The following is a 13,221-nucleotide window of genomic DNA, read 5'->3' as shown; positions in this document are numbered from 1 at the left end:
ATTAACATATCGTAAACAGTCAGCAATATTTTGAAGATAAAATATCAGAGCTAGGTGACTCAACATTCTTTATTACAAAAGGGAGTAGAAACCTTCGAAGGAGCAGAAATCAAGATTTAAACTTAAAGAAAAAAAACACATACAACACCTCATACCTGTAAAACCGTCAAAGAAAAGCCAATACTGTAGCCACCAGTCACTGCAGATTCAGTGTTTGAGGTTACATCTGCTACGGACTTGGGTGTATTAATATCAACATGTTGATTGGCTTTTGCTTCAAGAAGCTCTCCAACAAAGACATGATTCTCTGACCAATGGTGATAAGAAAAATTGCTTTTAGACTCGCATACAGATAATTTTTCTAAAGTCTTTTCAGTTTTGTGAACAAATTTACTATTTTATATCCTTTGAGGTCTTATAACATTAAGGTAATTTTACAAAAACTAATGCACAACTGATTTCTCGCAATAAAAACAGGATGAAGAAAAATTGGCTTCAAGAAATGTGGAAGTTGATTCAATTAGGAGGAAAGTAACCAGAATATAATCTCCCGTCATCATAGGTGTTAATTCATTTTTTTGATGCTTATGTATAGGGAGTCAAGTTTTATGTTAAACAAAAAACTTGACATCTCTTAAGATTTCAGATAAAAGTGCTCCATGATAGTTAGAGGACATGATACTTTAGTACCTAGCCCTATGTTTTTAAATGGATGACACCCTGCTACTAATATATCTCTTTATAAATAATCAAAATAATAAATTTCAAATCCTGACTATCAAAACAAAAACAAAGTCATGGTTCTTCTCACCAAATATTTTAATGATTACATCCAGAACTGAATCCAGAAGTTCTCTTGCAGCAGCCTGTGCTGTCCCCATTGGTGCCATCACTGGTGTTACGGGGCTGACGGCTAACAATGTTCCACTGAGGGATACTCCATTTGCACGTTTCTGTTTTGATAACTGGTACGTTTCCAAGTGTCCCTTCAAAGTTTGTAGTGTAGAAGAATATGCTGACAGACCGCTTCCAGGCCTGAATGAGCTCTTGGTTTCCGCGTGAGATTTTATCTCAGATGAAATGATTTCATGAATTGTAGGTCTCAACCTCTGGCTACCACCATTTCGGAAGGAGGCCCAAAAAGGAATGAAAAATAAGTGAATACATTCAATACAACAAGATTTTTCAAAAAGAAAAATTAAATTGCTATGATGTTTTTCAGAAGTTGTATATAGAGGCTAGAGCACCAGACAAAGTCTTCAAAGAGGAAATATTACTAATGTCAATGACTTCTTACCCACTTATAAAAAATATTTTGAATAGCAACTATCAGTCAAATCTCACACTCACACGGCATAAATGTGCATCAAAAGGTTATTGCTTGCCTTAATTCAGCAAATAAGTACCCCTTTGTCCCATATAAGTGCAACAACACATTTTGGTACAAGTTCTACTTGAAGAGTGAAAAGTTAGAGAGAAAAAAGCAGCGAGTAGGCTTTGGGTCCAAAATTAGAGAAAAGTTAAGAATAAAACAAATACCAAGAAAGGTATTGAGGCAAATATTTTGAAATTGCCCAAAAAGGATGAAAGAAATAATAAAATCATAATGCAACAAAGGAGGAGTGCAAATGTTTTGGTGCAATGCAATCACTCTGCAAGTTAGCTGAAAGATAACCAAAAAAAAAAAAAAAAAACTTCAATACTGCCCCATTTTATCTAAAGAATGTTGATTTTCCCTTTGTATCCAACAGGAAATCAAATCATGAGACTTATAAAAGAATTATCATTCCTTTCCAGCCAAAATAGCCACATTAATTACAAAAGTCTATAACGAAAAAAAGGAAAATCCAAAAGGAGGCAAAAATCCAATCATTTATTGTAAACAAATTTCAGTGTTCCATAAGATTGAAATCCCACAAGAATAACAAAGCTTTCCTTATTATCCCTTCATAATCAAATAAGACAAGTAAACTATCAACAACCCACTTGAACATTAAACCCAACCGCAAAATTATCTCAAGGCATGTCATTCGAAAGCTCAATAAAATGATTTTGACCCCAAATGGTTTCATCACTTTCACATTTAAGTGTAACCTATCAATCAAACTCTGTCTTCTAGTCTTCTAATCTTCTAGACCACATCAGGGATACCCACTCATTTCTTATTCATCGCTTACAAAACTTAATCCCAACAACCCGCTTAACATCAAAATTCACACCCATTGATACTCTTAAGTGTAGATGCATCTTGTACGAGTTAATCACAGAGTAGGCTGAGTTCAACTATTCTAAAAGAGTTTAATCAAATAATTTTTTTTAAAACACTTTAATCGGAAATTACAAGCACATAAATGAATTACACAAAATAACCTAACCAAATGAAACAAAAGGGAGAAAAAGAATTCGGATGGAAGCTTTAAGTTCCCAAATAGTAAGCAAAATGTACCCCTCTACAAAAGGTCCTTCCCATCTTCTCTACTTCTTTCTCTTCCTAGAATTTGGTTTATAGCAATTGTTGTGCATAGTCTCTAGTGTAACATTAGAATTTAGAACCCTATTCACCTATTCTAGGAAAATGCAAGTCAAATGCACAACACTGACACTGTATTACCCCAATACCACTTAGTGGATACCACCTAAGCCCATTTAGGGGTTCAAATTTATGAGGCCTTACCCTTGTGATAACAAAGGGAAGGGGTTGTTTCTGTTAGACCATAGATTGCACAAATTAACTACAACTTCTAATGGACAAGAAGCGTAAATAATCTGATGAGCAAGTTAATAGCTAGTTAGCTACACAAAAACTAAGTCAAATATAATTACCATATGATAGCACCAGCAGCAGCAACTTTCCCAAGTTTACACAAGCATTCTACCATGGTTTGGAGGTACTTAACATGTAGAGGAGCGTCGTTCTTTTGCACGGCTTCCTGTAGTTAATTGGATGATCAATATCTAATATTATGGACCTGGAAAACAATGTCAAAATAAAAATGAAACCTAAACCACTTACAAGGAACTCGTCAGGTGTCGCAGATGAAAGCCATGGTGGAAGTCGAGTTGAAAAGATTCCACTATTTTTAAGGCCATAATCACCACCATTTGCCCTGACAGAACCATCAGCTTCTTCACCTCTGCCGCCATCTTCAACATGTCCATCGTAAGAACTAGGAAAAGCAGAATATTAAAAGAAAAATATTATACTTTTATGAGTAAAAGAACAATGTGCGACAAGAAACTCCAAACTAAGCAGAATCTCATAGTAAAAAAATCCTTAACAGTACCTACCATGCCCTAAAACGCTTATAATTTTTGTTGCAAAAGTAAAATTTGATGAATCAAAAGATGGGAGGACATTGCATGGATGTGCAAAAACTTTGGAGGTTACACATTTTTCATGAACTACCATGGCTATCAGAAGATGTCAATCACTTGCACTAACATATTAAGTATTCAAGAGGCTTAAATTCTCTCAGCAAAAAAATATAAACTTGTAATGCCTCTTTCCATCCTCCTCCTTTTTCAACACAACAGAATCGTTCTCTCTCTGTAACCAACTCTTGAAGTCTTCTTCCTCAAGGTATTATTCAATCAGATTATTAAGGAATTTCCCACGATGCCCCAACGAGACTTCACTAGAGCATAAAACTCACCAAAAATCATATGCATACATCGATGATAGTCAGCTAAAAAAATTATGAAAGAATATGCTATGAACTGACAAATTGAATTTAACAAAAAAATCTGGAAATAGAATATAATATTGAATAACTCAAACTATATCATAATGTTAATGATTAAAGGAAGATTACAACCCTAAAAGTGATAAAAGAAAGATAGATCAAGCAATTAGAGAAGCTTGAGATCTCCCAAATGAGTATAAACCCTCCCACAATGTGTTTACTAAATTTCTGGATGCTAATAACTCCCTCATTTCCCCTATTTTTAATAAAACTACTAACTTATTCCCCAAGTCTCCCCAACAGTGATTCCTAAATAACCTTTACGTAAGCCCAATACTCGAAATACCAGTTCACTGCAGAATAATAGTACGGAAGGCGAAGAATATACTATACCTTCCGTCAACTTGAACTGATGATCTCGTTCGTCGAGAAACAGGTTGTGAAATGCTCATCGACAATGAAAGAGTCGCTGTCATTGTAAGTCCATCATCCTTTTCAATTAAGTTTGAAGATATTGAGCTGCATAACAGACAAACCTTAACAAAATATTTATCATTGTAAAAAAAAATGCAAGGAGCAACAAATAATAGGAGTAATAAAAAAAACTTTAACACACAGCATATATTTCCCTTTTCTGTGGCAAAGGATGCAATTAAATAAACATAAACTTGGACACTGAACATGAGCTCTCTTGATTATCTATAAACTAGAAAACTAAATCAGAAGAAATAAGTTTTCCCAGCAATACAAGCACTCAAACTCTAAATTACAAGCATGGAAAATGCTTAAAAAATTTCCTAAGCTAAGCTTTGCTCCTAATTAAAAGCATACAACTCTACACAATCCACATTTACCTTGTGCAGGAATTTTGGAGAGATTTTTTAAGAAGAGAAACCTACGTTTTAGAAAATCCATAAACCAAGACATTTAAACTACTGATTTTTCTTTGACATCAAAAAGCAACCTGATTTACAAAAATATTGATCCAGAAGTTTTTACAAAAAAGAAAATCCAATACAATGATGATTATGACCACGAGAATCGGTTTCCTTAAATTAAAATTTAAGCTCCATAAGTAGCAAACAATGAATATGGAATATGGGAGAAAATGGCTATAGAAAGGTGTTAGGCAAACAGCCTCTACTAGTTTATACTTGTGTTTAAATCAGCTAATTTAACCAATTCGTTTCAATTGTGCACGCAATACAATAATAATCTAATCAATAGCAGTACTTGTTAAAATTAGGATAGATGACATCGACCATACAGGTACAATGAAACTGCAAAGGAGCTCAATCAGTCATTTAATAACAAAAAGAAACATCAACCCTTCTACAGGGAAATACATCATGCTCTACATCATTTTTTGGAAAAAGAAATCAATACTTGAGAGACACATTTTTTCCCAAGCTCACAACACCTTAATTATAACTTCAAAGTTTAAGTTGGACACTTCTTAAAACACCATGTAAGAAGCTTATACATAGATTTGAGGTATAGGACAGAAATTTTCTCAATGGATAACTATAAATTTCTATGGGCCAACAAAAAAAGATGAAAGAAGGTATAAGCATTAAAGGGCCAAAAGATTTAGATTGGAAAAAAGGATAAACGAAAAAAAAGGAAACAGGAAAACTAGTTTCAAGCTTTTACACCAAAGCAATGACACAATGGCACAATTGCTTCCAGCAGGCTCCAAGTCCAACCTTAAGTCACGCTAATATAATCCTGCCAACTCCTATCACAGTTTTAGTAACTCTATTGCACTTCCGAATAGAAAAATAGTATGGAGTCCGACAAGGTAATACCTATAGTCACCTTTGTTATAAAGGTGGGCATGCAAGTCTTCCACAACCTTGTAGAAAAGAATTCCACGTAACTTGGTTAATTCAGATTTAACATCTTGAAGAGCACCAACCTGGGAATCAAATATAACTGAAATCAGGCCAAAACCTAAATGAGCACTAAAAATAGTTCCTGAAAACGAGAGCATGTATACTATAAAAGAAATACAGAAAATTGACATCCTGTAAGTTCAAAAAATGAGAGAAAAGGATGAAGATTAATTGCAGATATAACACAACCAAAAGCACTCGAAAAAGCGACTAGGTACTTCAACATTGCCATGTTCAAGCAATAGAAGTAATCAAAGCTTGGTTAGAGCACGACTGTATAACCCACAGGCCACAACCCCATAAGAGATCATTCACTAGCTAAAAGCCTTCATGCTTAATAAAATCTTCACTAATGTGTATAAAGATCTTGAATATATTCACTTGAATAGGCTTAGAGTAGTACCCGCGCCCTCATTACTCTATAGATGATCTTCATAGCTAAGATTGATTCTATACAGAGTGAATGCAACTTATAAGACCAGTGGCTTATGATACTAAACTGAGTCGCTGAAAGGGTAGCAATTTGAAGTTGGAAGTTTGAAATATAAAAATTCTGCGGTAGAGTATGTTTAATCTATAATAATGTGATGGAATATACAACCTTTGGCCTCAACAGGAGAATGGATGCCAAATTGTTTCTCAACCAATTTCTTGACTTTCGTTTACAAGGCAGCCTAGACGATGGTAAAATCTTTGAGCAAATGATTCATATACCATATTAGATGGCCCAAAAAATCAAGTCCTGTTTTTCTATGATGTCTTTTGAGACTAAAACCCAACCTAGCCGAACACATCCTGTAGCTATTAGGAGTTTCACACAAAAGAATATAAGCTTACAATGCCAATTATCTAAATCAGAAGACAGTGGTAAAATTGCTCAACTAATGACTATGGAGAAAATGAATCAATGGATACCTAAATTCTTCATGCTTTTTGGTGGTTCTGAATGGCTTTCCTAGAAAATGGATTAAATCTTCCAAATGTCTTAGCAGTGTGACGCTTTATCTGGAATTCTTTTCAATTTAGTTGTTGATGTTTTGGGTAGGCTTCAAGAGTGGTTAAAGAAAACATAATGGTAAGTCAACTACATATGCAGATGATACTATCGTATTTTTTACAGGAGATCGGATTAAAATTCAGAAATACTCTTGACATTATTTCTGTTTTTGAGAAGATTTTGGGTTTGAAAACTAAGCCTCAGAGATCTAACCTTGCTGAAATTAATATGGAAGATGAGAAATTAGGGCTTTTGGTTAATTCAGCTTTATTATGTAGTAGTCAATTTTTCCATTAATAATTTAGGTTTGACACTGGGATCTAATGGTAGAAAAAAGGACTTTGGGGGTCCGGTCATTGAAAAGATTTCAAAAAGGCTTGATGGATGGAAGAAATCAACTTTTTCCTAGGAAAGCAGAATCACTATTGTCATGTCATGCTAAAAGAATATCCCATCCTACTTCCTATCCTATTTTCAGATAAGTAGAGATCATTGGGTAACTCCAAGAAGGATTAAGGATTGTATATTCTTTAATCATCGGGGCTTTGAAAATAAGAGGGAGCTCAAAAGTTTGTAAAGATGTTGCTACGCAATTCTTTGGTCTGTTTGTTTGGAGAAGAATAGACGAATTTTAATGATCGATTCTTAACATTGGAAAGCATCGGGGAAAAGCTAAATTCTTAGCCTCACTATGGAAAAAGGTAAATGGTTTTTTTGAGCACATTATTCTAAACAATCTTTGTAGGAGTAATTGGGAGATTGTAAGTAGATTTTAGCGGATTTCTTTCGGGATTTCTCATCTCTAATCAATAGTTTTGATAATTTCTCATTAATATAATTTTCTTTATGGAAAAAAAATGACATAGAATATAGGCAACTCGAGAACCCCTTTTCATTTTCAAATCTTTTCCATTCAAAATAGAGCACAAAACATAACAATAACGACCTCTACAGCTCTTGGGAATGAGATCAAGAATAAAAATACATCAACAAATCAAACCACAATCAAAATAGAAAGCAAAAAGAAGTAAATATGAAACAATAGGAGTGCGCAGTGACTAACCGTCTGGAGACCCTCTCTCTCAAGCATCAATGTTGACTGAACATGCAGTTGGACTGCCGCATAAAACTGCTTCTCATTAATAAGTTTTTCCATGCGAGCAGGAACCTTTGTTGTATCAAGAAAAAAACATTGTCTTTAAGCAAGTGCATGACATATCAACACAAAATCTCATTTTAACTTCAAGAAAACAATGGATCTGATTCTTATAACCGAAAGATTGCAATTTCCAAAGCCTTTGTCAAACAAACTAAAGAAAAGTCGTGATTATTTAACTGTTTGAGTGCGCAATCAATCATTATGGAGCAAAATAGTTTGCTCTAGTCTTTTAGGTTAACAAGGAAGCTTTTTGATAAACTCAAAAAAAATTATTCTGGTAGCACTCTAGAGTCTAGAGCACCATGCCAACAACTAAACATAAATTTTTGAACCAGATCACATTCAGTTCTTCCTTTTTTTAGCAGAGTAGAGCTCAGAAGCTCAAATTAATACAAAATACAGCATGAACTCAAAGCTAGAACACCACATAAATCAATACATATAGAAATTAGCACCATCACACACCAAGCACATGAAGCATACTCCCTTCATATTTCAAACCCAGTAAATGAGATGACAATATGCATAACAATAAACGCATCAAACTAATTCTTATTACAAAAGGTTCTAGCAATACCAAGCAGAAATTATGATAAAATTGAAAATTTGTATACCTTAGATAACCCCTCAATCTGGTCCAAAAGGGAGATTATATGACGCAGTGTAACTGAGCGATACCAGAATTGATGTAACTGCTTATTACGTGCACCAAGTCGTTTCTTTGCCTCAGCCAAATCAACCTTTATCACGGAAATACTTTCCGCAGATTCACTAAATAACCGCAAAATCTGATCATACAAAGACAAAAGAAAGAATTAAATGGAGATACTATGGTAATTTTCGACTGGACATTTATCGCGTTCTCTAAATGTAAAGAATTAAGAACTACATGAAAGTCAAATAGTTGAAAAGAAGAACAAAGATAGAATTGTCATTACTATATGGTGAAGGAGTTGCTTAAAAAACCAAAAGGCATAAAGATAATGCCCATGCACAAAGGGTACACCCATGAATGGAAAAGGAAAAATTCACAAAGCAAACCATATAACCTAACTATTTTTGGGAAATCATGAGCTAGTGGAAAAGAAAGTTAAGATGCATACACAGATTGAAGAAAACTGATGACCATAAACAGCTTAATAGATGTATCACCACTTTCCGGCACTTAGGATAATTCTAGAAAAACTTTTTAGATTTCAAGTATTTGACTTCCATCTTTCAGATTAGAGGTTTAAATTTCTTATTCTCAATACATAAGTGCTTTGACATCCTACTCAAATTTGAGATTCATTTAAGAGATGAAAAATTTTGAGAAAATTATTTTATTCAAATGAAGGAGAGAAAAGCGATATTTTAAAATTTTCAAAAGGAAACAAAATAAATATAAGTATAAACATGTAAGCGGGAATATTGAGGAGAATTTCTTGTCAGGATCAAACTCCATTTCTTTCACCCTTTTAAAGAAGGGTCATTGGACAAGCAAAAGATGTAATATGTTGCAATGTTGCATAGAATATTGTCTGACCAAGCTGGCTCAAAAACTTATCAAGCTAGAGAACTCATCCAAGCTTGACCTATCAACATAACTTTTTTTCCACTAATATAGCATATAGCTTACAACTATTAAAATTAAATCTAAAATTTAAAACACAAATGAATTTTATATTCCAACCACCATTACTATTTGATAATTAGAGTACTAAAGTTCAAGATCTCTTCGACCAAGCAAGTTCAAAAATAAATGGCTAAACTTGCTTGATAAAAAAGTTGGGGCTTCAAGATGAAGTCAAAACACTAAAGTTAAAAGATATGAGGAACCAACACTCTGCTATCAAACTTGAAACGCAAGGTTGCTAAAGCCTGAAATTGTGTCAACAAACTAGCGTGAAGCTAAAGGCAGCCTTGCTGTCCATTTCAAAGGAGATGATTTGCCTTATTATAGGAGAAAGTGCTACAAAAAACACCATGCTCACTGTTTTCCAAATTGTATAGTTGAATCTTGGATCAGGCCTCTTCAAACACTTGCTGGTATGCCTTCCCAAGTTATCTTTGATAGCCCCCAAGTTGGTTCAATGTTCTACTGCTTTTTAGGTTTAACAACCTTCTGTTTTCTAACTTCAAATATGATAAAATATGTTGTCCTTCTCACTTTATCAAATTTTATTAATCCAACCACTTTCATCATCAACATTTACAACAACAACATTCTATGACCTCAATGCCATTAAGTGGCTCCCACCCTAGGGTTTGGAAGGTCGAATGTACGCAATCTTATCCTTGTTAATAATAAAACTAACAAAGAGGTTGTTACAAAATTAACCTCTAGTAAAAAACGTCATTTCCAACTTTACATAAATAAAAAGCGCACATGATTTTATGAGTTATTTTACTTTAGTTCATTTTCATCAACATTTAAAGAACAAAAATTCAATGCTCCCAAAACCTAAAATGAGATGTTTCTTCAAGAGCCACTAGACCATAAAAAGAGACCATATCAAAAGATAGAGCTAAGGTTGCCATAGAAACTACTCTTACAACTCGTAAAATTAAAAAACAAAGAAAATTAATCAAAAAAGTTCACTCATTTTTCCCTCGACATATGTTATGATTTCAAAGCAAGAAGATTATTCTCTGAATGCTATAAATACTTCAATGACATGATGACTCTTGATTTATCTAATCCTTTAACACGTACTGAAGATCCTGATTCCACCATACATTATGAATGTATGATCATAGCCAACTTGATAGCTCAACAAATCCGCTGGCACCTTTAAATCAGAAACTGGTTTCTGCAAATATCCTCAAGCCCAAACTGAAGGATTAACCCCTGCTTTCTCTTTTCCTCTGTAAAATTGGTTGTTTTTGTAACTAAAATTCCACATAGTTCTCTATAAATAATCAATTCAATTCTTTTTTTCAACCACTGATTCTAGTTATTAGTCTAACCATAAAAAGGAAAGTTATTTCACTCAGCCAGAGAAGCCTTTATATCCTCAACTAGTAACACCCACACCTTGTGCGAAGCATGACTCCATGATCAGAATGATTACTTTACAGAAAAATGCGTTGTTACTTTATGGAGCCAAAAACATTGCAACCTCACGAATCCAGAATCTAATTTATCACAGAATTTTAATCGCATCACTTCACTCCGGATTTCAAAAAGAATAGGATACCTGGGAATAATTTTGGATTGCTCTATTGAAGCCACTATGATAGGCATGAACAACTTCATTCACAACATCCTCGACAATCTCACTCTGCTCCTTCAAAACTTGCAACTCCTCTTTTGCAGTCAACAAACGAACCACATGAGGCAACGAATCAAAACGTGCAGCAGCCCAGCTTTCATCTATTCTTGATAACTCCTCTCTCAAATCCTGCATAAGCAATAAATGATAAAAGGTTGACAAATTTTTATACATTCTAAAACAAAAATTACACAATTTGAAATTTGAAAGCATGGTCGCATAAAAGTGCCCCTCCTCCCTCTGACATTAGTTGTAAGAGAAAGATTGGCATGATAAATTATGCTTCTAGTATCTCATCTTATTTCTTCTTTTATAAAACCCACAACGGATAAATTAGACGAAGTAATCCAAATAGGTACTCCATTAATCCAATATGGACACTCAATCATCAGAAGAAAAAAAAAACACATCATGAGTCCAGTACCAGCAAATGCGGCATTACAAACTTAACCAAGGTAGAGTTTTAAACTTATGTTTGACATGTCTTCCAATGGGCTTAGTTTATTTTTGTCTTATTGATAAATAAAACTGCATTAAAAATAACATATATGTTCGGCAAATGATTTGTGAGCCAAAATGAATAATCATGAACAGCTATACGTAAGGCTGAAAATCCAATTAAAACTTCCAATACAACCAATTGCTCAAACAAATTAAGTGAACCGACCAATAGTCAAATGTCAAACAATGCCAATGAGTTGCACTCGCGAACAACATGAATTCTACTTAAAACAATACGCATTGCAAAAATAGGTTATTCAACAATTAATACCATCATCATACTTTACTGAGTAAGAACATAAACTAGGTAATAACCCTCAGTTCATTTTCTAAGAAAATTATTAGATAATAGCAATCTCTAACTTGCTAGCCTTACAGCTTTATCAGACGGAAAAGGGAGACCATCAAAAAGCCCCATCCTTCCTGTGCTCAAATTCTCCTCAATTTCAACTGAAAAATAAACAACGAAACCCAAATCAGCAACAAACTATCACAATCACAACACTAAGCAAAGCAATCCAACTATATTGCAATCGGTATAAACACAAATATATATATCATCTCCAAATCAAACCACATCCAACCATTGTTGATCAACATGAGAATTTTGTGCATATTCCAAAATTCAGAAATTTGAATGTGTACAGAAATCTAAGTAATTTTCAGCAAAAAAAAAATAAAAAAAATAAAAATAAAAAAAAAGAATAGAGTGATAAGTTATCAACATACATTGAAATTTCTAATTTTCGGAAAGTAAATCAAAATTAAAAATTAAAAATTAAAAATCATAGAAACATGTCAAAACTGAATGCGACGAAAATGCAGATAATGAGATCGAGAAATATACCAGGAAATCACACGAAGTTGAAATTGGAGAAAATCTATTCGTAGATGAAGGATGATGAAAATTAGGAATTAAATTAGGGTAATAAATTTAAGGAAATTGAAATAAATTGATGGAATTATTGAGATAAGGAATGAGACTATTGATTTAGAAGAAACATATTACAGTTTGTAATTGAGTTTTTTTTTTCTCTTAAGATGTCGATTCACTGGGTTTATTTCCTTATTTCGTGTTGAATATTCACTGCAGTTTATCTGGATTTTGTCAATCATAGGTTACTTTAGTTTTACAACTTTGAAAGTTGATAAAAATTAAAACTACCTGCTTCTACGTGGAATCGAACCCACCACCACTACTACAGAACCAAATATAATCATCTTATCTCAAAATTTACATGTAAAACGCCATCCCACCACCGAGAAAACGAATCTTATTATTTGAGTTAAATAGTTCATAAAATATTTTATATATATCATGATTCATGAGAATATAAATTTTTTGTTTAAGGTAGTGACGGTCTTTTATAAAAATAGTTTTCTTAAAGAAAGTCTTAATTGTCTAAAGTCAAAACACACAAATTTATTTCCTAGTTAGGTCTTATGAATTAAATACTCCCTCCGCACCATTTTAGTTGTCCCATTTTCTTATTTGGTAAAGTAATTTTAGTTGTCACATTTCTATTTTTGTTAATCTTTTTTTACCTAAATATCCTTAGTTCACACACGTAATTACGAATATACCCCCATATACCTTACTTACCCAACTACCCTTCACTACTTACACTTCACTATTTACCCTTTTTAATGGACAACCAAATTGGTTCGGAAGGAGTAATACTTAACGGAGAGGTAATCCATTTTTGTTGATTAGTTTGTTTTCAGTTGTTCT

The 13,221-nt window shown here is 33.5% G+C and overlaps 1 protein-coding gene across 1 annotated transcript in view; it reads right to left on the bottom strand.

Annotated features, from left to right (window-relative positions):
* The window catches only part of LOC130809729 (exocyst complex component SEC8), a 29,995-nt gene extending 17,406 nt beyond the window's left edge, over positions 1 to 12,589 (bottom strand). Inside the window, exons 1-11 of the mRNA XM_057675509.1 lie at positions 12,337 to 12,589; positions 11,866 to 11,939; positions 10,914 to 11,117; positions 8,349 to 8,522; positions 7,639 to 7,743; positions 5,492 to 5,601; positions 4,077 to 4,202; positions 3,014 to 3,167; positions 2,824 to 2,930; positions 812 to 1,113; positions 156 to 307 (exon numbers count right to left, since the gene is read on the bottom strand). Of these exons, the coding sequence (XP_057531492.1) occupies positions 156 to 307; positions 812 to 1,113; positions 2,824 to 2,930; positions 3,014 to 3,167; positions 4,077 to 4,202; positions 5,492 to 5,601; positions 7,639 to 7,743; positions 8,349 to 8,522; positions 10,914 to 11,117; positions 11,866 to 11,907 (1,476 nt within the window). The 5' untranslated portion in view covers positions 11,908 to 11,939; positions 12,337 to 12,589. The remainder of the gene's footprint in view (positions 1 to 155; positions 308 to 811; positions 1,114 to 2,823; positions 2,931 to 3,013; positions 3,168 to 4,076; positions 4,203 to 5,491; positions 5,602 to 7,638; positions 7,744 to 8,348; positions 8,523 to 10,913; positions 11,118 to 11,865; positions 11,940 to 12,336) is intronic.
* Positions 12,590 to 13,221: the final 632 nt, after the last annotated feature.

The sequence above is a fragment of the Amaranthus tricolor genome, chromosome 4 (assembly GCF_026212465.1).
Source record: "Amaranthus tricolor cultivar Red isolate AtriRed21 chromosome 4, ASM2621246v1, whole genome shotgun sequence".
Classification (NCBI taxonomy): Eukaryota; Viridiplantae; Streptophyta; class Magnoliopsida; order Caryophyllales; family Amaranthaceae; genus Amaranthus; species Amaranthus tricolor.
The sequence above is the reverse complement of the archived record's forward strand: the minus strand, read 5'-3'. Positions and strand labels throughout refer to the sequence as shown.